Source organism: Pan troglodytes, chromosome 16 (assembly GCF_028858775.2).
Source record: "Pan troglodytes isolate AG18354 chromosome 16, NHGRI_mPanTro3-v2.0_pri, whole genome shotgun sequence".
In the NCBI taxonomy this organism is placed as follows: Eukaryota; Metazoa; Chordata; class Mammalia; order Primates; family Hominidae; genus Pan; species Pan troglodytes.
The window spans coordinates 43,892,640-43,917,408 of NC_072414.2; the positions used below are offsets into that span (position 1 = coordinate 43,892,640).

Below are 24,769 nucleotides of genomic sequence, written 5' to 3' on the forward strand. Positions count from 1 at the left end.
TCAGGCGTTTAATTTGGCTTCTTAGAGCAGCGTTTTAAGAGAACTTCATAAAGAAGTTCTAGCTGGACTTCATAAATAATTGGAAAGCTTTAAAAACACATAGATTATTGGCTTAAAATGGCTTTCTTCACCCCAAAAAGATGGTTGACCAGGGCCTCATGACCATCACATAACCCTACTTTGATGGATAATGAAGCCAAGTGCTCTATTGAATGTTTACTATGTTCTCATTAGTGCGCTACACAGCCACGAGGTACAGATACTGTTGTTCTCCTGTTGTGCAGGATAAGTTGAGGCTCAAAGAAGTTAACTAACTTGCCAAAAAACACACTACAGAAAAGTGACAGAGCGAGTTTCCTTAGAGGTTCTGATTTAGTCTGTGATGGGATTTGGGTTGTAGGCATTTCACACTCAGAAACCCTGGCTTGTTTCTCCAGTATTGAGTGGATATTTGAGTTTCTGAGTTCATCATTGTTATACATCTTAAGCAGGTGTGCCCCATATGTCCTCTACTTATCACAGCATTTGTCCCATTTTTTAAATTGCCTTTTACTCAGAAAACTAATTATATGTAGTAGTCTTACTTCCAAAGACTATATGCTTTTTGAGGGCAGGGACTATGTTGTTGGCAGGGGCCATGTCCGACTATTGAATCCCAACTCTTTTAAAACCATGCCTGACACACAATAGGTACTTAAGAAAACTGGATTAAGTGAATAAATAAGTGGTAGAATTTGAACTCTCTCAAAGTTATAATTTTCTGGTACCTGAATAGCCATAAACTAAGCCAGAAGTATCCTCCATTTTTCCTCTCCTTGGAAACTATCTTAACAAGCCCCAACCAGCTCTGTTACTTACCTCCCTCCAGGAGGCAGGTGATTCCAGCAGCTGTCCCTCCAGGAGCTGTACAGTGAATGTCTATAAACGTCACGGCAGGGGCGCTGACCTTTGCAAGGCTTCAGCAGTTGTGCTTTTTTGTGAAGCCTGTTTTGGTAGACACTTTGCCTGCATTTCTGTAAGAAAAGAAATGTCCAGTGTTAGAGTGAGGGAGATTTGGGCAAATGCAAGATGGGGTGTGGGGGGTGCAAATGAAAACCATTTCCTAGGCTGCTTTATGTTGTCTCTGAGCAATTGAATAGCCGTGCACAGTGGTGTGTGATAGAGGAAGAGAAGACCTTGTCGAAGAAGCTGTGTTCTGACCCAAAGCAGAAGCGAGAGAAAGCAAGCAGCTTTGTTCCGGGAACTCTCTAGACTCCCAGTTACACTGTTTCATTCTGATCCAAACTAGATTTTCAAACGTGGGTCTCATGCATGAAATGACAATAAGCACATTCCTGGATAGGGCAATTATAGATAAAAGCTCAAATTTGAGAGCAAGCAAGTTAATTATATGCTGATGGCAGCCTGTGGATTTTAAGAACTGACTCTTATATCATGATGCTGGCTCCTGAATAAACTTTCAATGAGTACTTGTTGTTTAAAGCTAACATTTAAAAAGTGGTATCAGCAGATTGAGGCCGGGTGCAGTGGCTCACGCCTGTAATCCAAGCACTTTGAGAGACCCAGGTGGGTGGATCACCTGAGGTCAGGAGTTTGAGACCAGCCTGGCCAACATGGTGAAACTAAAAATACAAAAATTAGCCAGGTGTGGTGGCAGGTACCTGCAATCCTAGCTACTCGGGAGGGTGAGGCATGAGAATTGGTTGAACCCAGGAGGCGGAGGTTGCAGTGAGCCAAGATTGCACCACTGTACTCCAGCCTGGGCTACAGAGTGAGACTTTGTCTAAAAAAAAAAAAAATGATATAAATAAATTTAAGAGGGAGTGTTGGTAGAATACACTGAAATTACATGGTTAAAGAACTTTGATTTATTTGGATTTTATGCAGAAGGCATTAGAGAGCCATTAGAGGCCACCGAATACATGATTAAGATACTTCAAAAACAAAAACTGCTCTTATTGCTCTATTAGAGTTAGAAAATGAAGTTAGTTAGGACATTCGCAATTAACTAATGGTGGCGTATTGACAACCTATATCAGTGGAGTGTGTTTTGGTAAGAAATTGGACCAGATCCAAAGAATTGTTAATAGGGCAAAATTTATAAGCCTGCCATCTAGAGGATGAGCTGAGGAATTGCTGGAAGATAACAAGTGAGCACCAGGTGAGAAAGAGGGGTCAGAAATGGCCCGTTGCCCCATTGTCCTCTGTTGTGCACACAGCGGCAGCAACCTCTCATTCTTCTGCTCAGCTTAACTTTTTTTCAGCTGTATACTCTGACCTCTGCCTAATAGATAAAGATTGATAAGCCTGAAGACCATGTTTTCTGACATATTGGTCTTAGCAGCCTGATATGTACTAACTCAAAAGAGATAATCAAAGAACAAGACTTGAAACTTGTACAGAATCTCCTGGGCATATAGTTCTTTTTCACCTTGTAGATGGGGCTTTATCAGATCCTTGAGTTCTGATTTTGATAACATCGTTCCCTCTCTCACTGTTTTCTTAGTCTCAGCTATTCATTGAAATAATTCTACCTGCTCTCCATCTCTCCAGCTAAGAAGTGTCACAGCTGTAACAGCAAAGAGGTTCTATGGTATACATGCAATATTGTATTTACCTTTGAGTCTCACATTACTATCTTTACACTAGTTAACTGCATATTCCATTTTCTAGACCTTTTTTGTTTGCTGCACTCTGTCCTGTAGATCTTTTCTATAACATGCATTTTAGCATCTGAAGTGGTATGCCAGTAACATCCAAACCCTGCTGCAATTCAAAATTTTCTTTGAAATGTTCTACCCTAAAGAATTATCTGGGCTGGGCGCAGTGGCTCACGCCTGTAATCCCAGCACTTTGGGAGGCTGAGGCGGGCGGATCACCTGAGGTCAGGAGTTTGAGACCAGCCTCAACATGGAGAAACCCCGTCTCTACCTTAAAAAGTACAAAATTAGCCAGGTGTGGTGTTGCATGCCTGTAATCCCAGCTCCTCAGGAGGCTGAGGCAGGAGAATTGCTTGAACCTGGGTGGTGGAGGTTGCGGTGAGCCGAGATCGCGCCATTGCACTCCAGCCTGGGCAACAGGAGCAAAACTCCGTCTCAAAAAAAAAAAAAAAAAGAATTATCTGAAGTTTGCCTTTCAGACATTTCTATATTTTTCAGAGATCTATATACATGATTTGATATTTGAGGGCTCAAGTCTCCATTTAATTTTTTTTCTTAATACTTCAGTGAACACATGAAACTTGTCTTTGTTAGCATGGATTAAAATTAGAGTCGGTTGCTTGCTTTGACAGCACATACACTAAAATTGGAATGATACAGAGAAGATGAGCATGGCCCCTTGCAAGGATGACACAGACATTCATGAAGCAATCCCTATTTTTATTGAGTTCTGGCAAAAAATAAATAAAATAAACTTAAGAGTCAGGCGAACTTAATTAGATAAGTATAAAAATGTTCGTGGGAACCTGATACTTTAGTCCTTCTGGTTTTATTTTCAAGCAAGCACCCAGCCTATGGCTGAACAAGATTTTATATACGTCATCTGAATGTATGGTCTTATCTATTAAAGGCCGACAAACAGAAGTCAGCAGTCAGAATAGCACAAGAGCAGAGTGTCTATGGCCTGGCCAGGACACCAGGTGCAACTGTTGGCTTCTAGTTCCTCTGTCAAACAGCCAATTTAGGCCAAAGTACACACTACAGAAGTGACAGAGCCGTGATTCACTCTATTTGTCATCAACTCTGGAACCTGTGGTTTTTGTCCTCTCTAGGAGCCGGCCACAATGCTGAGAGCCCTGAATTGGTGGCACTCAATGAATGCTCTCTAGTGGCTGATAGGTGAGAGTGCAGGTAGCAAGATCTGAAGTTGAAGACCTTGTTCTGCTACTAGAGAACACCCCTGAGTAGTTTGGCATCACCAGTCCAGGAAGAGGCTGGTAGTCTCAGATACATACATGTACCGTTCTTTGCTGCAAAAGCTGAGCTAGTTGACTGGCCACTTAGGCAGCCAAAGTTTATGGTAGCCAGAAGTGACCACACCATATTACCAGGGTCTGAGATTTTCATTACTTTGCATTTGTTGTTTTATCAGACCCTGAACTGGTTTATATTACAGGAGACGAAGGAAAGTTCAGAAAGCAGTAGCAAATCACTTACCTATAAAAATGACAAAAATGTTTTTGGTATATTCTTTTACAGCCTAAGGAAATACATTGTAGTGTCTAATCAGGAGAGCATGCAAGTAGTTACTTTTAATATGTTCTAACCCCAGCTGCCTGAATGTCACTTCAAAATTTAACACACTAATTTATTCGCTGTTTTTTAAAACCTGAGTATGTACTTTTTCAGTAAACAAATGACTTGGGCTGGGCGCAGTGGCTCACACCTGTAATCCCAGCACTTTGGGATGCTGAGGCGGGCAGATCACTTGAGCTCAGGAGTCCAAGACCAGCCTAGGCAAGATAGTGAGACCTAATGTCTGTTTTATTAATAAATTACAAAGTCAAAAATAAACAAAAACAAATGACTTGTAGATGATTGCTGACCATTCTGTTTTAGATTTCTAGTGCTGCTGCTGTGTAAGCACAGCTATGAGTCATTGAGCTTAGGGCATGTAATTCTTTTGTTGAAGCCCCTTGGTTCTCAACAAGTAAATGACAGTGGTGAATGATGGGAAGTAGGTTTTTTTTTTTTTTTAATTAGTGGTCATGTGAACTGGAAATGGACATTTCAATTTTGTAAAACTTATAACTGGATTATGCAGAAACTTGCTTGTTATAAGCAAGTTACCATTGTAAAAACTAATAGGGATTTCTAACATAGTTTCTTTTATTTTTCTCATAGTGCGTAAGAGACGAGTTGAAGGAGATCACCAGTAAGTCTGCAAAGGTGTAATCTTTGGAAGACTTCAGAAGATCACCAAGGGCTCATGTTGGTGACATCATATAAAATTTTCCTGGGTAGAAGGGAAAAGACTGGAAAAATTTTTTTAGTGACATGCATTTTTTTTTTTAGTTGTTATCAAATTGTAAAATCAGTAATGTGATATTTTATATTCTGAAACATTTCTACTTTCTGCTAAAATCAATTTTAATTTAGTTTAATTGAATGATTTATGATGAATCTTGGGCAAAAAAATACATTTGTAAAAAATTTCACAGGTCATTTGTGTAGAATAATTTGAACATTGTGAGGACCAATCTTTTTTAAATCAAAAGGGATGTTGCTGGTATCAGAATTGTTATTGCTTCATTTAGACATAAAACACTTAAGTGTTTTCTTCACTCCGTGACCTGAAGAGTTTTCCATTTTTTAAAATACATGAACTTGGCAAGGGTGTGATTTTTCTTTATCAAGAGAACAAAATGCCAGAATGTTAAAACAGTTAACTCAAAATCTAGTCATCTGTGTAGGAGCTAAAGCAGGTCTCCAGGGAGAGAGGGTGGTTGTCTGTGCATTCCAGGTTACTGCACTTGTCTGATGTGACGTAGCAACACCCAGGTTTTCTTAAAGTCATCAGCTTTGCCAGGTTACATACTTTATTTAAAAGTATAGTGAGGTCGAAGTTCATTCCAGTGTTTCATTTTAATGTGGGCATTATTAAATTTTTGTGGAAGCTAATAGTAAAAAATAAAAGCTGTTTTCACCACCTCCCTCCCCACCCCCCAAAAAAGGCGTACAGCCAACTCTTAGTTATTTAGGGTAAGAGAAAAAAGAAAACTGTTAAACAATGAAATCAAAGATAATAAATATGATAGATTTCCAGTATGAGGCACTTGCAAAACAGTCGTTTAAACTGATGGTTACTGTAAGTCAGTTGGAAGCTGGCATGTATGTAAATTACTTGGTGTTACACCATATCCGAAGGAGTTCCTATGTGCAGTGCAGAATTGCATAAACAGTATTTAATCACTGCTACAAATCTTCCAACCAAGAAGGAAAACTGCTATTCTTCATAAATCTAATTTTTAGTATATGCTTCCTTTCATCTTATACTTTTATCAATATTTATAAAAGTCATTTCTATAATAAAAGCAGTCTTTCTTGCTCAAAGTATTAAGGTGAACAATTGAATAGAGTACTGTGGTCGGGAGACTGATTTGAGACTGCAGAGCTGATGCTGGGTAGAGGGTCTGGACTTGTATTCATGTTCTGTCTCAGGGCAGCCCCTGGAGCAGGAGATGGCAGAGGCATTTACAGCTGCAGAAAACAGGGAGGAATGGAATCTGAGGTAACCCTGGCCTCAAAATTCAGGCCTGGCTGTATCATTTACAGAGATTTTTCTGAAGGGAAAAGTCTCATTTCTGAGGAAGGCAAGGTGGCTAATCATTATTAATTTTTTTTAAACTTTTTGGGCCGGGCGCAGTGGCTCACGCCTGTAATCCCAGCACTTTTGGGAAGCCAAAATGGGTGGATCACTTAAGGTCAGGAGTTCAAGACCAGCCTGGCCAACATGGTGAAACCCTGTCTCTACTAAAAATCAAAAAAGTAGCCAGGTGTGGTGGTGCACACCTGTAATCCCAGCTACTCGGGAGGCTGAGGCAGGAGAATTGCTTGAACCTGGGAGATGGAGGTTGCAGTGAGCCGAGATCGTACCACTGCACTGCAGTCTGGGTGACAAAGCAAGACTCTGTCTCAAAAAACAAACAAACAAACTTTTTGAAATTGAATTGCAATATGTCTGCTACTTTGGCTTGGGCTGGACAGTTTATCTAATAAGCAAGGCAGCTTCTTGTGTGCTATGGTAATAAGCCTTCTTAACAGGCTAAGCTTCCCTCATAAGAACTGTGGTGTTTCTCTGTTTTTTTTTTGTTTGTTTGTTTTGGTTTGTTTTGGTTTTTTGGTTTTGTTTTGTTTTGTTTTTTACATCAGTATCCAATGTTTTGTAGGGGCCAAAGGTTAACTTTGCACTATTCCCTGTCAGTTAAAGGCCACTGATATTTTTCTAAGTTAGCAAGGCTCACTTACTTGCTTTCTTGCCTCCCTTGCCTCCATCCCTCTCCCTTCCTACCTTCTCTATTTACCTATTTCTCTCCCTCCCTCTCTTCTCCTCTCTTTTTTTTTCCCCGCATATGCAGCTTTTTGATTGTACTTGATTTTATGGAGACTGCACAGTTCCAGCAAGATTGGGAGTCAGGCATGGAGCAGGCATCTCAGGCTACCAGAAAGAATTGGTCACCTAGACTTTCAGTCAGGCATCCTCGTTTGCATTGTCCTGTAAGTCAATTAGTTGATAAATAGTTCCCCCTTCATCCCTTAAGTTTTGTTTTTGTTTTTGTTTTTAATATAGGTAAGTGGGACTCTACCTAAAATTTTGCATCATACTTATGGGTAATATCTTTTTCATGTATTATTTATCAAAGTATGAAGTTGAGTATTTTGCTTGTACCATTTCAATTCTGCATTATAGTAGTTCATTGTGTAACTGAAAGAAATGATTTCTTCATAAGTGACATTAAATATGAACATTCATCCAATTGAATTTACAAAATCTTTCCAAAATTATAAGGGAGAAAAATCGGGTTTACTTCAATCTTTAAAAATCTGGCACCTCTTAGTAACTTTCAGTATTTCTAAATTGCTCTAAAATTTTATAATAGATAGATTAGGGTTTTGCAATAGTCTTAATTTTTAAGCCAAAGGTTTTCTGAGACCTTAGGTTTTGTAGTCTAACCAGCTTATCTGGTTATTTAAAAGAATATTCTTTGTGTTTTTAAATTGCTATTTTTAAAAAAGCTTTTTATTACCCATTTTATAAAATGTTATACTCATATTTGTCTGAATTTTTCCAGTATTCCTACATGAAATTGTATGTATTAAAAATTCAATATTCGTGGCAAATATTAATATTATTGAAATGGATTTTGGTGCTATATTCTTGTAGCTAAAGCCTAGTAGAATTCTCAAGAATAGGTGAAATACACTTTCAAAGTTGCCTGTCATTTAAAAGACCAAATGAGCATTTTGTATTAAATAAATTATCAGATGGTTAGAGACTTCAAGGAGAGTTAGCTTGGTCATTTAATTGCGACTTCATGTTATTTGATTGAAATAACCCACATCCTTGCTTTGTATAAGATGTGCACTCTGGAGAAGTTACATGTAAATAGAATTCTATAAATTGTTTTCCAGTTGACCGAGTATCTGTTGTGTTTTTATTTAAAAAGAGGATTCCATGACATAATAAAAATTATTTTAAAAAATGTTTTGGGCCGGGTGTGGTGGCTCACGCCTATACTCCTAGCACTTTGGGAGGCCGAGGTGGGCGGATCACCTGAGGTCAGGAGTTCGAGACCAGCCTGACCAACATGGAGGAACCCTGTCTCTACTAAAAATACAAAATTAGCCAGGCGTGGTGGCGCACACCTGTGATCTCAGCTACTCGGGAGGCTGAGGCAGGAGAATCGCTAGAACCCGGGAGGCGGAGGTTGCAGTTAGCTGAGGTCGCGCCATTGCACTCCAGCATGGGCAACAAGAGTGAAACTCTGTCTCAAAAAAAAAAAAATTTTTTTTTTATAAAATGTTACTCATATCATATTGTACGTTATATTTAACTCTTGCTGTCATTAAAATAAGATGACAACATTTATGAAGTTTTATAAAATCTTACATTTTAGGGTCTGTGTTCCCAGGGCTGCCTCACTTTTTCCCTAAAAAACTAGGAACCACTGTTAACCTCCCAGCAGATGCAAGGATCATGCTTTCTCTGGAGTCCTTAGTCACTTCCATTCTTTGCAAGTTTAGTACTGCCCAAATTTACTCATTCTACAGTGTTACTGCACTTTGAACGTATTGACCCATGTCACCCAAGAGAAGCAAACAGATGGATGCACTAGAGACAACTCGGGTTGCTGCTCTCAGTTAAGGGCTGTGAGTTCTTGGGGTCTAAGTATCTGTAAAATTATCCTCTCCATCAGCTCTCACTGATCATTAATGTTTCTGGATATTTCTTACCCTAAGATTTGCTTACCAACAAATCAAAGAAACGCTTCACTAATTATTTTTAAATTGAGAAAATAGTATTCAGAGGCAAAGATTTTTATATTCTTTTTTGAGACCAAGTCTCACTCTGTCACCCAGGCTGGAGTGCAGTGGCATGATCTCAGCTCACTGCAGCTTCCACCTCCCAGATTCAAGTGATTCTCCTGCCTCAGCCTCCCAAGTAGCTGGGATTACAGGCGTCCGCCACCACGCCCGGATAATTTTTTGTATTTTTAGTAGAGACGGGGTTTCACCATGTTGGCCGGGCTGTTCTCAAAGTGACCTCAGGTGATCCACTCGCCTCGGCCTCCCAAAGTGCTGGGATTACAGGCTTGAGCCACCACACTCAGCCTCATTCTTATATTTTAATTTGGTCATTCTTAGATCTACAGATTGAACATCCCTAATTGAAAACTTTTTGAGTACTAACATAGTGTTCAAAGGAAATGCTTATTGGAGCATTTAGAATTTCAGATTTTCAGATTAGGGATGCTGAACTGGTGTAATGCCCAGTATTCCAAAATCCAAAATAATTTGAAATCTGAAACACTTAATGGTCCCAGCATGTTGGATAAGGGATACTCAACCTGTATTGATTTTTCTCCACTATAATTCAGTTCTATAAGTTCTTCCCTACAAAAAATGAATGAATTAGAAATTTGATAATAAAACATAATAGATTTTATTAATTTTAAACTCTATCTTGCAGTCTGATTATTCAGAAAGGTCAACCTAGAAAAAAGACATGGCTAAGTAAACTATTTTAAGCCATAACTAAGTATTTTGGAAAGCCTTCATTAACACATAAAGAATTTTGGCCAAGCACTGTGGCTTATGCCTGTAATCCTAGCACTTTGGAAAGCCGAGGCCGACGGATCACTTGAGCTCAGGAGTTTGAGACCAACCTGCGTAACATGGTGAAACCCCATATCTACAAAAAGTACAAAAATTAGCTGGGTGCGGTGGCGCATGCCTGTAGTCCCATCTACTCGGAAGACTGAGGCAGCAGAACCGCTTGAGCCTGGGAGGTGGAGGTTGCAGTAAGATGAGATCATGCTGCTGTACTCTAGCCTGGGCGATGAGAGTGAAACTCTTATCTCAAAAAAAAAAAAAAAGAGCTATACTCATAGTACTTTGGGAGACCAAGCAGGGAGGATTACTTGAGACCAGGAGTTTGAGACTACCATGGACAACATAGCAAGACCCCATCTTTACAAAAAATTTAAAAATTAGCCAGACACCTATAGTACCAGCTACTTAGGAGTCTAAAGTGGGAGAATTGCTTGAGCCTGGGAGGTTGAAGCAGCAGTGAGCTTTGATCATGCCACTGCATTCCAGCCTGGGTAACAAGAGTGAGACTCTGTCTCAAAAAACAAAACAAAACAAAAAAATGGGTTTTTGTGTTGTTGTTTTTGTCTTTTACTTAGGACACCTGCTCTAGAGGCTAGATAAAAATAGATTGTAATGGCCGGGTGCAGTGGCTCACACTTGTAATCCCAGCACTGTGGAGGCTGAGGTGGGCGGATCACTTGAGGTCAGGAGTACGAGACCAGTCTGGCCAACATGGCGAAACCCCATCTCTACTAAAAATACAAAAAATTAGTTGGGCATGGTGATGCGCACCTGTAATTCTAGCTACTTGGGAGCCTAAGGCAGGAGAATCACTTGAACCTGGGATGCAGAAGTTGCAGTGAGCCGAGATCGTGCCATTGCACTCCAGCCTGGGTGACAGAGTGAGACTCCATCTCAAAAAAATATATGTATTAAGAAATACCACCAGCAGTGTTTTGCTAACATAGCTGTAACAAATTATTAAGTTCTTTTTTTTTTTTAAGATGGAGGTTCACTCGTCGCCCAGGCTGGAGCACAATGGCGCGATCTCAGCTCACTGCAACCTCCGCCTCCTGGGTTCAAATGATTCTCCTGCCTCAGCCTCCTGGGTAGCTGGGACTACAGGTGCCCGCCACCACGCCTGACTAATTTTTGTATTTTCAGTAGAGACGGAGTTTCACCATCTTGGCCAGGCTGGTCTCGAACTCCTGACCTCGTAATCCACCCGCCTCGGCCTCCCAAAGTGCTGGGATTACAGGTGTTTGCCACCGCGCCCAGCCCAAATTATTGCATTCTTAAGACAGACACCTCTTAGAATCTATATATATGAGGTTTTACTCCCATTTCTACACTCAGTATGTTTTAATTGATGCAAAGCAATTAATTGGCCTAAAATGTTTCAAATATTATACTCTATACATTCAGAGAGTAAGGTTTAAGAATGAATTATTGGTGCTTCTTGGTGGGTGTATATAGCAGTTTTTAGAAGTTTAAATTTCACCTCTACTCAGAAAGATAAGCTTTTGATTCGGTGGTTTCAAATTTTCAGATCAATCCATTTAAGAATTGTTTTTTCAAATGTATATACACGTATAACATAAAAATGTTTGTAATTTCAAATGTCTTTTTTTCAGTTTTTTGGATGAATTATTATATTTGGTTTTAGTTACATTTAAAAGCTTGAAAATTACCTTTCTAACAATCATTTGAATGTCATTCATTGTCACATGAAATCAGGTATTTACGTTTTTTTCTAATGCTAAAATATCCAACATTGTAATTGCCCTATTTTTCCATTTTTATAAGTATAAAAGCAATGAATTTTAACACTGGTATTTAAATAATACAAAATATTATCCAAATTCATAACAGCACAGTGAAGTTTCTTTTGAAGACTATGTACTGGAAGCATTTAGAACTTACCAATATATACTGGGATAAATCATTTCAATAAAGTTTATCAAATATTCTGTAAACTTGGACTTTTTGAAAAAGCACATAATCCCTTTAGTTCCTAAGTTCTAAAATTCATTCCTTACATCCTTCTTCAAGAAAAAGTTTATCAGTTTCCCTGAGTTATTCAGTCCTACCTGTTATGGACTGAATGTTTGTATCCACACCCGCTCCCCCACCCCAAATTCACATGTTGAAGCCCTAACCTCCAATGTGATGGTATTTGGAGATGGGGCCTTTGGAAGGTAATTAAGGCTAGATAGGGTCACAAGGTTGGTCCCCTTATGATGGCATTTGTGTTCTTATACAAAGTGACAGGAGACTCTCTCCATCATGTGAAGATACAGCAAAACAGCAGCTGTCTGCAAGCCAGGAAGGGAACCCTCACCAGGAACCAAACCATGATCTCGGACGTCCCAGCCTCTAGGAACGTAAGCAATAAATTTCTGTTATTTAAGCCACCCAGTCTACGGTATCTTGTTAGGACAATCTGACCTGACTAAATACCACCATATTAAGTTGAATCATATAAAATTAGTTATAATAGTTCAACACTTTTACTCATAAAAATAGTAATTTCCTAAGGCTCAACCTAATATCATCAGTACTAGGTCCTGTCTGTTCATAAAATTGAATTGAGTTGACAAATACGCAAAGAGCAAGGTCAGACAGGTGCGATGGCTCACGCCTATAATCCCAGCACTTTGGGAGGCCGAGGCAGGCGGATCACCTGAGGTGAGGAGTTCAAGACCAGCCTGGCCAACATGGTGAAACTCTGTCTCTACTAAAAATACAAAAATTAGGCAGGCATGGTGGTGCATGCCTGTAGTCCCAGCTACTCAGGAGGTTGAGGCAGGAGAATAACTTGAACCCAGGAGGTGAAGGTTGCAATGAGCTGAAATCGCGCCACTGCACTCCAGCCTGGGCAATAGAGTGAGACTCTGTCTCAAAAAAAAAAAGAAAGAAAAGAAAAGAGCAGGGTCCTGTGATACAGTACACTCTGAACCTGATGGGAACCAGTCCTTCTAATAAACTAGAGATGGCTTTTACAGTAAAGCAAAGACATCTCTTATCAATCACCTATATCCATGAATCAAAAGAGAAAACCAGGTCAGGCATGATGGCTCACACCTATAATCACAGCATTTTGGTAGGTTGAGGTGGGCAGATCACCTGAGGTCAGGAATTTGAGACTAGCCTGGCCAACATGGCAAAACCCCATCTCTAATAAAAATACAAAAATTAGCCGGGTGTGATGGCACACGCCTGTAATCCCAGGTACTCAGGAGGCTGAGGCAGGAGAATCGCTTGAACCCGGGAGGCAGAGGCTACAATGAACTGAGATCACCACTGTGCTCCAGCCTGGGGCAACAGAGCAAGACTCCTTCTCAAAAAAAAAAAAAAAAAAAAAAAGGCTGGGCTCAGAGGCTCACACCTGTAATCCCAACACTTTGGGAGGCCAAGGTGGGCGGATCACCTGAGGTCAGGAGTTCAAGACCAGCCTGGCCAACATGGCGAAACCCCGTCTCTACTAAAACTACAAAAATTAGGTGCATTGGCGGGTGTCCATAATTCCAGCTACTCAGGAGGCTGAGACAGGAGAATCGCTTGAGCCCAGGAGGCAGAGGTTGCAGTGAGCTGAGATCGCGCCACTGTACTTCCAGCCTAGGTGACAGGGTGAGACTCCGTCTCAAAAAAAAAAAAGAGAAAACCAGGGAAATGTGTAATGGGTTTGAGGAAACTTAAGGATAAAGGTTAAATAATTTAAAGTTTTCAGAGTTTTCCTAACTTAGGGGAATAAAGAAATTGACCTGGAATCTTTAATGTCGTTCTGCCTTCTGAGAATGGCTGTTGAGCTTCACATTCATGTACAGGAAGCCTCAATGCATATTCCCTTTGGTGAGTCAGGGAGACTCAGGTGCTTGAATTGTGAGCTGCTCCCCTGAGTTCAAGAGGACTTGAGTGCCAGGGACTGGCTGTGAGGCAACAGCGCCCTCACCATGTCCTCCAAAGCAGTCCAACTAAAAATGCTCAGCCTGGTGCTACCACTGCTCTTATAGGTACCAAATAGTGGGAGTAGCTTGAAAATTTGTGAGTCCAAAATTTCCAAACATTTTTTTCCTTCAACTTTAAGCTTTCCTGCATGGTCTGCAAAGGTTGAGGACTTGTAGATCCCAACCCAGTCCCCCAGCTCCTGTGCTGTTCACAGACATACCAGATCCTCAAGGCCAGCCTCTTAGAAAGAATACCTGATGTTACAATTAAGTTGTGCTAGTACCCTTCATTGTTCTGAATGAGTCTTTCAATTCTCCTTTAGAAGCTAGTGCTAATTATGAATGTGTTTAATATACCAGCACGAAATTATGCTGTAAAAGTATAAAAGGGAAGGAAATAGAATTGTAAAGTGGGGTTTTCGGCATGGTGAAATGGGCTTTTTTTTCCCCTTTGATCATTTCTACTTAACAAAACATTTTAAAATATTTATCTAGTATTCAACTCTCAGAGGTAGAGAAATATAAACATTGAATTGAAGGATTTGTGTGGTCAAATCTAAAGCCCACCTAGTTCAAGAAACTGATGTCAGAGAAGGGACTGCCCAACATAACAGCATTTGTTTGTTCATTCAGTAAATAGTTTTTAGGTTCTATTATATTCCAGCTATTGTAGCAATCACAAAACTAGAAATCAAGTCCGGTATTTTGTTTCCCATTGCCCTTTTCCCTAAACCTAATGGTGCCTGTTTATCTCAGGTAGATATTTTGGGTATCTGTCTCCATAAGGTCACTAAAGTATTAGCCCAGCATTGTGATCACTGTGCATGGAAGATCCTAACCCTTGTCTCAGAAAAGCTTACTTGTTTACTTAAGTAAAAGCTTTGTACAGAAGTCTTAAGCTTTTTAAACCTCAGCTTCCACATCTATAAAAGGGGTATAACAGCACCTGCCCTAAGGATTAGAAGTGGTCAGGCCCACACAGCTCTGGTTAAGTACCAGGTATCCAGTGAGCTCTCCCTGCTGTACCTGCTCTTCCAAGAGCACAGTGCCATATGGGAAATGGAATTAATGCCATACTAAGGGGACTACAGAGCACAGAAAGGCCCCAAACCCAGCTAGGCAGGCCAGAGGACATCCTGGAGGAGGCCACAACTGAGCCAAACTTAACAGCAGGAATGCACTAAAACCTAAGATCCACCCACAGTAAACAGTTAACGAAATCCTCCTCTTTGGGAAAAAATGAATTTTCTAACATCATGGACTTGCTTTTGAAAACTTTTTATTCACAACTAGGATTATGCAAAAGCAACTCAACTTCAATTAAAACAAGTCATTTCATAATTGTTTTAAAACAAACTATTGAATACAATGAGTGCACATTTTAGGGCTTTATATCATCTTCTTCCTCTTCATGCTCTGCTTTCCTCTTTCTGGAAGGTTTACCTGAATAAATATGAGAGGTAAGACATAAAATTCCATATAAAATATTTCTGGAAATTTTATCTAAAATGGTTCTGACCTGACAGTGAGGGAGCCAGCCCTTCACGTTAGAGCCCAGTTTCTCCACCCTTGGTAGCCAATGTGTGTCCCCACAGACACTGCCTAGATCAGGCAACTGAACCTAGGTTTCCCCTGGGCAGTGGTCAGGGCTGAAGGGACACTTACTTTTTTTTTTTTTTTTGAGACAGAGTTTTGCTCATTTCCCAGATTGGAGTGCAGTGGCGCGATCTCGGCTCACTGCAACCTCGGCTCACTGCAACCTCCATGTCCTCGGTTCGAGCAGTTCTCCTGCCTCAGCCTCCCAAATAGCTGGGATTCTAGGCATGCACCACCATGCCTGGCTAATTTTTGTATTTTTAGTAGAGATGGGTTTTCACCATGTTGGCCAGGCTGGTCTTGAACTCCTGACCTCAGGTGATCTGCCCGCCTCAGCCTCCCAAAGTGCTGGGATTACAGGCATGAACCACTGCACCCAGCCTACATAGCATTTATATTGTATTATAAGTAATCTAGAGAAAATTTTTTGTTTTCAGACAGGGTCTTGCTCTGTTGCCCATGCTGGAACGCAGTGGCATGATTACGGCTCACTGCAGCCTCGACCTCCTAGGTTCCATTGATCCTCCTGCCTAAGCTTCCTAAGTAGCTGGGACTACCTGTGCTCAGCTAATTTTTTATTTTATTTTATTTTATTTTATTTTATTTTATTTTATTTTATTTTTTTGTTGTTGTTGTTGTTGTTGTAGAGCTGGGGGTCTAATCTTGGTCTCAGGCTGGGCTCAACGATCCGCCCGCCTCAGCCTCCCAAAGTGCTGGGCTCCCAAAGCACCCAGCCTACAGATGATTTAAAGCAGAGCTTATATGCAAATATTAAACTATCTTATATAAGCAACTTGAGCACTTGTGGATTTTGGTATCCTCTGAGTCCTGGAACCAATCTACCATGGATACTGAGGGACAACTGTGTGTTGTGTAGAGAGAGGAAAAAATAAATGAAAACACAGTGACCAATGTTGTCACTGCAGTGTTTTTCCTGTCTGTATCTCCAGAACCTAGAACACAGCATGTGTTCAGAAAACATTGAATGAATTAATATGGCCAATGGGCAATACCATAGTGATTCTCTTATATAATTAATACTTAAGGCCAGGCACGGTGGCTCACGCCTGTAATCCCCACACTTTGGGAGGCCGAGACAGGCAGATCACTTGAGGCCCAGGAGTTTGAGACCAGCCTGGCCAACATGGCAAAACCCCATCTCTTCTAAAGATACAAAAAAAAAATTAGCCGGGCATGGCGGTGCATGCCTGTAATTTCAGTTACTCAAGTGGCTGAGGCACAAGAATTGCTTGAACCTGGGAGGTGGAGGTTGCAGTGAGCCAAGACTGTGCCACTGACTCTAGCCTGGGCAACATAGCAAGACTGTCTCAAAATAAAATAAATAAATAAAAGACATAAAATGTATTTGTACTTGTCATCTTATAAAAGGAAGAGAAAACAATTAAAGGAAAATATTTTTATAACAAATGAGATAACCCCTCAACTATTACATTGAAATAAAGACACCCAGTTTTAAGCCAGGCACCATAGCTCACGCCTGTAATCCCAGCACTTTGGGAGGCCAAGGTGGAAGGATTGCTAGAGGCCAGGAGTTCGAGACCAGCCTGAGCAACATAATGAGACCCCTATCTCTACAAACCATTTTAAAAATTAGCCAAGCATGGTGGTGCATGCCTGTCGTTACAGCTACTCAGAAGGCTTTAGCAGGAGGATCACTTGAACCCATGAGATCGAGGCTGCAGTGAGCCATGATCATGCCACTGCATTCCAGCCTGGGCAACAGAGCAAGACCCTGTCTTAAAAATAAAATTAAAGGCTGGGTGTAGTGGTGTCTCATGCCTGTAATCCCAGTACTTTGGGAGGCTGAGGCGGGAGGATCACTTGAGGTCAGGAGTTTGAGACCAGCCTGGCCAACATGGTGAAACCCCATCGCTACTAAAAAATACCAAAATTAGCCAGCCTTGGTGGCAGGCACCTGTAATCCCAGCTACTTGGGAGGCTGAGGCAGGAGAATCACATGAACCTGGGAGGTGGAGGTTGCAGTGAGCCGAGATTGTGCCACTGTACTCCACCCTGGGTGACAGAGTGAGACTCCATCTCAAAAAAAATAAATAAATTTTAAAAGACACCCAGTTTCCCACAATGAACATGGTAGATCACCTCTTGCTCTACCCACATGAAGCAATTCGTAGTTCTGTAGCCGAGACTTGAAATCTCAGGCCCTGCACCTTTCTTTACAGGCCTTTCCATCTTCCTAGAGTGCCTAACCTGGCCTGTGTGCTTGCAAGCTTCTGCTCATTCTTCAATACCCAGCAGAGACTTCCTCCTCCATGCAGCCTTCCAAGACCCACCTGAGTACAGGTATCAGACCTTTGGGCCACTCCTAGTCCTACTGCTGCATTTATCTCACTGGATTTCAGTCAAGTGTGTAGACAGCTAATTTGTGTATGCCTGGTCTGTGAGCTCTGTTCCCAGCAGTTGGCTCCTGAGTACAGGGTAAACTCAGAATTGAATACATTTGGTCTTACTTCATCATTACTGAGTTTTTTTGCTCTCACTAATCTTTGAGTCTTATCTTCTGACCCCTCATCAGTGTCTGAGGAATAGATGCTGGCTTGTTCCTCTGAAAGCAAAGGAATTTTAGACATGGGATTCACCTTCAAAGATGGTTTATTTCTCAATGTTTCTTCTGCCAAATATTGTTACTTCCTACTGTACATTTTTCCTGAAGGAGTCAACTTTCTTTAAAAGTTTCAGCGGGAAGGTAAATAGAACTTTCAGACATGCTGAAATGACTAGATTTGAGAGATTTTGTTCTCAGAGAGGTTATTTGATCACTTTTAAATACGCACACATCAATTTTAAGAACTGTGAAGCTTAAATATTGGGTCTTTAATTATACAAGCAGAGGAACTGCCTTATATACATTTTCCTCCACAAGGACATAAATTGTTTAACTGATTTTATTTGGAGGATGCCATGTTTTCCTTTTTCTTTTTCTTTCTTTGTTTTTTTGAGACAAAGTTTGCTCTTGTTGCCCAGGTTGGAGTGCACTGGTGCAATCTTGGCCCACTGCAACCTCCACCTCCTGGGTACAAGCGATTCTCCTGTCTCAGCCTCCCGAGTAGCTGGGTTTACAGGGGTCCACCACCATGCCTGGCTAATTTTTTTGTTTTTAGTAGAGACGGGGTTTCACCATGTTGGCCAGGCTGGTCTTGAGTTCCTGACCTCAGGTGATCCGCCTGCCTCGGCCTCCCAAAGTGCTGGGATTACAGGCGTGAGCCACTGTGCCCGGCCAGATGCCGTATTTTCACAGCTAATCTTTTCTGTGGGGGAGTAGCCCTAAGAAAAACAAAAAGGCCTTCGTACTTTTGTCCTCAGTAAATAGGACAAGGACTAAGAGCTCGCCAGAGCAAAAGCAGGCACTGCCACCCTGAAATGATGAAATGTGACCTCCATACCTGACTCACCTTGGAGTTCACCTTGATAATAGTTTTTAATAGCAGCCAGGCTGATGGTGTCCTTGCCTTCCTCCTCCGCACTGTCACTGCCAGGGTCCTGGTAGGAGACACTTGGCCACTCCTGGTAGCGCTTCTCCCGCAGATGGATTCCCTGAGACTCCCGTTGAGTGGAAGCCCTCAAGCGTTCTTCTTTCTGTAAAAAAGCAAATAACCTCTTCAGCCTAAAACAGAAACTTGTGCCCTCTTGCATCTACTTTTACCATAAAGAACACATAATACCTAGTCCAGGATAACAGCTGTCCCATGTGTCTTTGGGGTACCATCTTCCCCATCACACCTCTGTTACTCCACGTGGATCCATTGGTTTGCAGGTGTGAAGGCAATGCAAGGGTGAAGAGGCAGAAGGGGCCAGGTGTGGTTCACGCCTGTAATCCCAGCACTCTGGGAGGCCAAGGCAGGCAGATCACTTGAGGTCAGGAGTTTGAGACCAGCCTGGGCAACATGGCAAAACCCCGTCTCCACCAAAAAATGCAAAAATTAGATGGAGGTGGTGGCGCATGCCTGTAGTCCTCAGCTACTTGGGCGGCTGAGGCAGGAGAATCACTTGAACTTGGGAGGCAGAGGTTGCAGTGAGCCAGGATCATGCCACTGTAGTCCAGCCTGGGCAACAGAGCGAGACTGCATCTCAAAAAGAAGCAGCAGAAGGGTGCCCTGACACTAACCGGCTCAATTGGCATTGGCACAGGCCTGTCCTCCAGAACCTTGCTGGTGTTCTGTTGGCACAGGCCTGTCCTCCAGAGCTATGCTGCTGTTTTGTGCTGCCACTTGGCCCAGAGAGAAGCATCCCACCCGAATTGACCTCCTGGAGCAGCAGAGGCTGCTTCTGTTCATCCCTGAGCCACAACCACCTGACCTGCCCAGGCTCCACCAAACTCCCATGGCTCCCAGATATTCCTGTCCTGACCCCTCAACCCAGAGCTCCCCATAGCTCCAGTGAGAGAATGGGGAGGCCTTACTAGGGGACAGTTCTTGAGCCACAAGGTAGACTTCATTTTTAAAAATCTGCCTGGCATTTCACACATTGGGGTTCACAATGTATGTTTGTGAAAGGTTACTTTTTTTAAATCATCAGTTTTCTAGATTTCAGAGTCCTTTGTTTGGTAGTCTCACCAGCAGCCATTGACATTACTGTGGTTAACTACACACTTAGAAGGTTAAGCTGGTTCCCTAATAACTGCAAGAAATAAAACAGCAGTGGCAATAAGAAATGGTGAATTAATGTTCTGGAAAACATAGGTCTTACTACCCCAAATGTCCCAGGATAAAGCTTAGCAAACATACCTTCTTCATCACTTCTGTGTGTTGGCCTTCAGGATCACGACCCGCCATTGGTAAGATTCTAATTTTCTGTGTCTTTGAACTTCTATTAGCAAGTGGCAGGGTCATCTTTCTGTATGTGGCACTGTCTCTAGAGTGAGGTCTGCCAGGAAGTGGACAAAAATGTCTCACTGGTTACTAAGAACATTTGGAGGCAAGCATACTGATAGCAAAAACACCCGGGGACGAGGACCTCACACTCAGCAGACAGAGGAGGCAGGATCACAGTTCTTCCTTCTCCAGCCTCCTGAGAAGCTCCTCCCTCTGCCCCACCTCCTGGGGAAAGCTGACTGGGCTAAAGTGGGAGTGCAGTGGAAGTGAGGAGAGGCAGGTGACAACGTCAGTCTTTTACAAAGAATATCCCCGATTGCAGTCCGAGAGAGGAGAAGAGAAGGAATATGAAATCTGTTTCCAGAGAGAGATGCAGATGCCAGAAGGGACAATTAGAGAACTAACAATGAGTCTCTTCATCTGGAAAAAATTGGAAGTCAAAGCAAGGAGGCAGGTCACAGTAGCAGCAGGGGCCTTATAACAGCCCAGGGGGATAATACAGCTAGACCAGGAGTCCTGGGGCAGAAAGAAATGTCTTCCTGACTATAGGAAGGCAGCTTTTAATTACGTATATTAGAGGGGAGGAGAATGATCTTTAGGGAAGTCTCTGGAAGACAGAGCATGGCTATAGAGAGATGGGACGTCCAGAATGAGATGGTGCCAGGCAGTCAAATATTATCGCAGTGTGGAGCACAGGGGACAGTGAAAAAAAGCAAGCTCAGAATCACACGTCTTTTAGGATGCTATTCTAGGAGAGATGATTAAGAGACTGGATTGAGCACCACTCACCACTTGTGCCAGGTCTCTGTTTGATGTTCTGTGTGTTATCTGAATTCATTGATACAACATCCGTGTGCAGTAGATGTTGTTATTGCAATTTTATAGATAAGGAAGGTGGAAATTAGTGTGATTGCAACCCTTCCTCAAGATTACATAACCTCAGAGCTGTCCTTATTTATAGTCTATAAAAAGACCAACAGATTTACTGAATATGATTTACATACTATAACATCCATTCATTTAAGTATACAACTAAACAGTTTTACAACCATGACCCCTATCTGATTTTAGAAAACTTCCACGTCCCCCAAAAGAGCGCTTGTCTTTTAAGTACTCCACCTCTGGAGGAAACCCTACTCCTAATCAACAGTACTGTGTCCTTCAGAGGGAAGGCATGGAGAAGGGGCCACAACACTGAGCTTAGCTGGCCCCAGTATCTGACTGCTTAGGCACAGGCTGCAGCAGCCTCAGGCGAGTGGAGAGCCCAGCCTGCCGGGTCTGTTGCCGGCACACACCAACACCATTCTGATGATGGCCTAGCTTCCCAGGTCAATTTCACTCCAGGGAAAGGACCTGCTGAGCAGCAGAGCTGCAAGGACAAATCCTGCAGGCTTCTTACCAAGTATACTGATCAATGTGGATTAACATACCTACATTCTGGGCTATAATCACTCCCCTGGGAATTCTGATAGGATGAACTGGCTCCCTGACAAATAGCAGCTTGGAGTAAACTTGAAAAAGGTGTATGAGAACCAGACCATGGTCCAGGGGTGAGTTGTCCTATCTCTACTTTGTTGCTCCTTAAATGCAAGTAATCGTGTCGGTGTAATAGTTACCTAAAGGTAAGTTTGGATTTAAAGACGGCTTGTCCCTGTAGACCAGTGTCTTCTCTTATAAACAGGTGGTTGTAATTGCCCAGCAGCGGGGCTTTGTACACATCAAACACTTCATTGCCTAAATGCAGGGACATGCTGGAAATGAGAAATAGTTCAAATATTAGGGTGGATATTTAATGAGTCCTATGGCTTCCATTCTGCCCTGTGAGCTTTGCTTAAAATAGTGTGGAACTGCTAGATCCTGTCCTCATACTGAATTCATAGGAAAAGCAGAAAAGATGCTGTAAATAACCTGTCTCCTTCCAGAGTAAAAAGTGGTAAAAATCTATCCTCTTTTTAACTTGAAATATAATTGTTTTATAATTTTATAAATTTCTACCACTTCATTAGCAAAGCAGAAACAAGTTTTCAAAAATATCAATTTGTCATGTCTGATATCTCACCAATGGGAGCTACCTTTAGTCTTTCACATCAGTAAGGTAGACACAATGGCTTTTGTCACATCTTCAGTTCATTTCTGAAGTCTCCACCAGCATAGCTATAAGACCTCCACCCTATTTACTTCTCTCAGGTTTCCTAGGTAATTCCAGAGACGTAGATTTTTGTAAATCCTTTAGTGAAAATGACCCCAGGCTGGGCGCAGTGGCTCACTCCTGTAATCCCAGCACTTTGGGAGCCCGAGGAAGGCGGATCACCTGAAGTTAGGAGTTTGAGACCAGCATAGCCAACATGGTGAAACCCCGTCTCTACTGAAAATACAAAAATTAGTTGGGCCTGGTGGCACATGCCTGTAATCCCAGCTACTCATGAGGCTGGGGCAGAATAATTGCTTGAGCCCAGGAGACGGAGGTTGCAGTGAGCCAAGATTGCACCACTGCACTCTAGCACTCCAGCCTGACAGAGCAAGAGTCTGTCTCAAAAAAAAAAAAGAAGAAAAGAAAATGACCCCAAAAGAAGTTTCTACAAAGAAAACCTCACTCATCCCAGGCCTCCCTCTTGGTATGTCAGTATTTTTCAGGCATTTTATGCTCACCTTCTGTCTGACCACTTGACCATCCGAGCATTGCTTTCTTTAATTTTATTTCCTTCTTTATCCCGGCGTATCCTCCATCTTATAGTATTTTCTACCTGGTTAAAAACCCAGAGGCATTGGTTAGTTAAACCAGTTTAGCTAACTAAATGTTCTTCTTTCTTCAAGTGATTTATAATCATGTGTAAAGACTTGATAGGTAATGATAGAAGAAGCTTACAAAAACTAACTGATTCAGCAAAACTGAAACCTACCTGCTACAAATACCTAGAGATGTTGGTTAAACTAACCAGACATTTTCTTTAAATCTTTTCTGAGCTCCAGTTCATAGCAGTGGAAGCAGGAGCTAAGTAGGACGCAGGCCAGATGTGTTATCAAACAAAACACATGAAGAACTCCAAAGGAGAGAGCATGAGGCTTAGGGTCCACATGAGGCAGAGAGTCTAAAATGAGACCTCTGCCTATGGCAGGGCCACTTGAAGATGAACCCAATGAAAGAAGGGCTAAAAAGTGCCCCCATTCACCTAGTGAGACAGGGAAGCTCTGGGCATGAAATTACAATTTTTTAAAAAGAATAAACAACTAATTAACAAAAAATTAAAACATCAGATCGGTGCTTTGCCCCGTTTTTGAGTCTAAATTTATTCTACCCATATGGTGAACTCCAAGTCACAAAAGTAACAACAACAACAACAATTTCCCCTGCCCAATGATACCACTGGGGCCCCTGGTAGAAACTCTTAGGAAATCCTGTAGCCAGGTGTGGTGGTGTGCACCTGTAGTCCCAGCTACTCAGGAGGCTGAGGTGGGAAGATCACTGGAGCCCAGGAGTTTGAGACCATGCTGGGCAAAACAGCGAGGCCCATCTCAAAAACAAAAACAAAACAAAACAAAAAACACAAAAGTTTTAAATTTTAAAAAAATAATTGTTTTAAAGGAAACCCCCTTAAGGAAGAACAACACGCCTGTGAAAGCAGTTGGTAGTGCTTTGCCGTCCCAGGCCTTCAAGAGGGAACCACCTAATGACAAGGTCTCTTTTGTGCATAGTTTGAATATCCATGAAGAATGGAGACATTTCTGTTGTGGGAAATTGCCAGGATCCACCCACTGTAAAATGTGGAGGCAATTCCATATACCTTATTATTATTTATCCTGAAGGAAGTAGCTAACAATTTGCAAAAAATTTTATCTTTACTTATGTCAAAAAAAGCATAACTGCAACCAAAAGAAGAAAGCGACAATTCTACAGGGATAAAAAAGGGCACATACCTCCTCCCGTAAAAATATTCTGAAAAGGTGTTTAATTCCTAGGTCTAAAGAGCTATTGAACAAGAATCATAAGAGGATTTCGCAAGCTCAAGTCTCAAGTTGTCATCCCTGCTTTACTTTATAAAAGGAAAAACGTAAAAAAGGAATAAAGTGTAGGATAGTACCTTTAATTTTAACCTGATTCTGTCTTCCTCGTCAAGCACTTTCTCATCTTCAAATTCATCTTCATAAAACTGAGGATCAAAAGGTCTAAAAATTGTGTTTTTAACATCATGTTAGCCATATTTAGTAAGGAATATGATTAATATTATATTTAATCATCCCTACAATGTGCCTTCATGTGTTTCCAAAAATCACAGTAGACAACTTCATGTAAACCTTCAAAGAAGTATGCAAATTACCATGCTTTCTGAAATTTGTCTCTAAAACATATTGCCTGAAATGAAATTCAAATGCAACTAACAATTCAAAATGTTATTTGATGAAATATGTCTTCCAAAGTATAGGCAACAGGTCTTACTGTCTTCCCTTATTTTTTAAGAAAATGTGTTAAGCATAAGAGCTTGCATGCGTGTACCTTAGTGAATCATACCCACTGACACTATTTTGTAGTACAAAATAATTGTCTTTTCTAGATTCGCAATGGATT

General features: G+C 41.5%; 2 protein-coding genes and 1 non-coding gene across 12 annotated transcripts in view; 2 read left to right on the top strand and 1 right to left on the bottom strand.

Moving 5' to 3' along the window:
* The window catches only part of TMOD3 (tropomodulin 3), a 117,525-nt gene that overhangs the window by 74,145 nt on the left and 18,611 nt on the right, over positions 1-24,769 (top strand). For 4 of the 9 annotated variants that reach the window (XR_010151672.1, XR_008539581.2, XR_010151673.1 and 1 more), the window contains exons 10-13: positions 4,845-4,931; positions 7,079-7,217; positions 12,078-12,196; positions 17,557-17,677. Coding sequence is in view for 1 of the 9 variants with exons in the window: in XM_523077.8 (XP_523077.2) it covers positions 4,845-4,879 (35 nt within the window). In the remaining 8 variants the exon portion in view is untranslated. Of the gene's footprint in view, positions 1-4,844; positions 8,137-12,077; positions 12,197-17,556; positions 17,678-24,769 lie in introns of those variants that run through there. The other 5 variants (XR_010151676.1, XR_010151675.1, XR_010151677.1 and 2 more) reach the window with 3 other exon arrangements.
* The window catches only part of LOC101058341 (RNA polymerase-associated protein LEO1-like), a 38,695-nt gene that overhangs the window by 11,601 nt on the left and 2,325 nt on the right, over positions 1-24,769 (bottom strand). Inside the window, exons 3-8 of one of the 2 annotated variants that reach the window (XR_010151678.1) lie at positions 24,285-24,369; positions 22,855-22,949; positions 21,822-21,956; positions 20,119-20,257; positions 18,787-18,970; positions 859-1,013 (exon numbers count right to left, since the gene is read on the bottom strand). Coding sequence is in view for 1 of the 2 variants with exons in the window: in XM_063794933.1 (XP_063651003.1) it covers positions 15,141-15,202; positions 18,787-18,970; positions 20,119-20,257; positions 21,822-21,956; positions 22,855-22,949; positions 24,285-24,369 (700 nt within the window). In the remaining variant the exon portion in view is untranslated. Of the gene's footprint in view, positions 1-858; positions 1,014-15,029; positions 15,203-18,786; positions 18,971-20,118; positions 20,258-21,821; positions 21,957-22,854; positions 22,950-24,284; positions 24,370-24,769 lie in introns of those variants that run through there. The other variant, XM_063794933.1, reaches the window with a different exon arrangement.
* Positions 3,281-3,382, top strand: LOC112205814 (U6 spliceosomal RNA). The gene has a single exon (XR_002939897.1). It is a non-coding gene; the product is annotated as a U6 spliceosomal RNA (small nuclear RNA).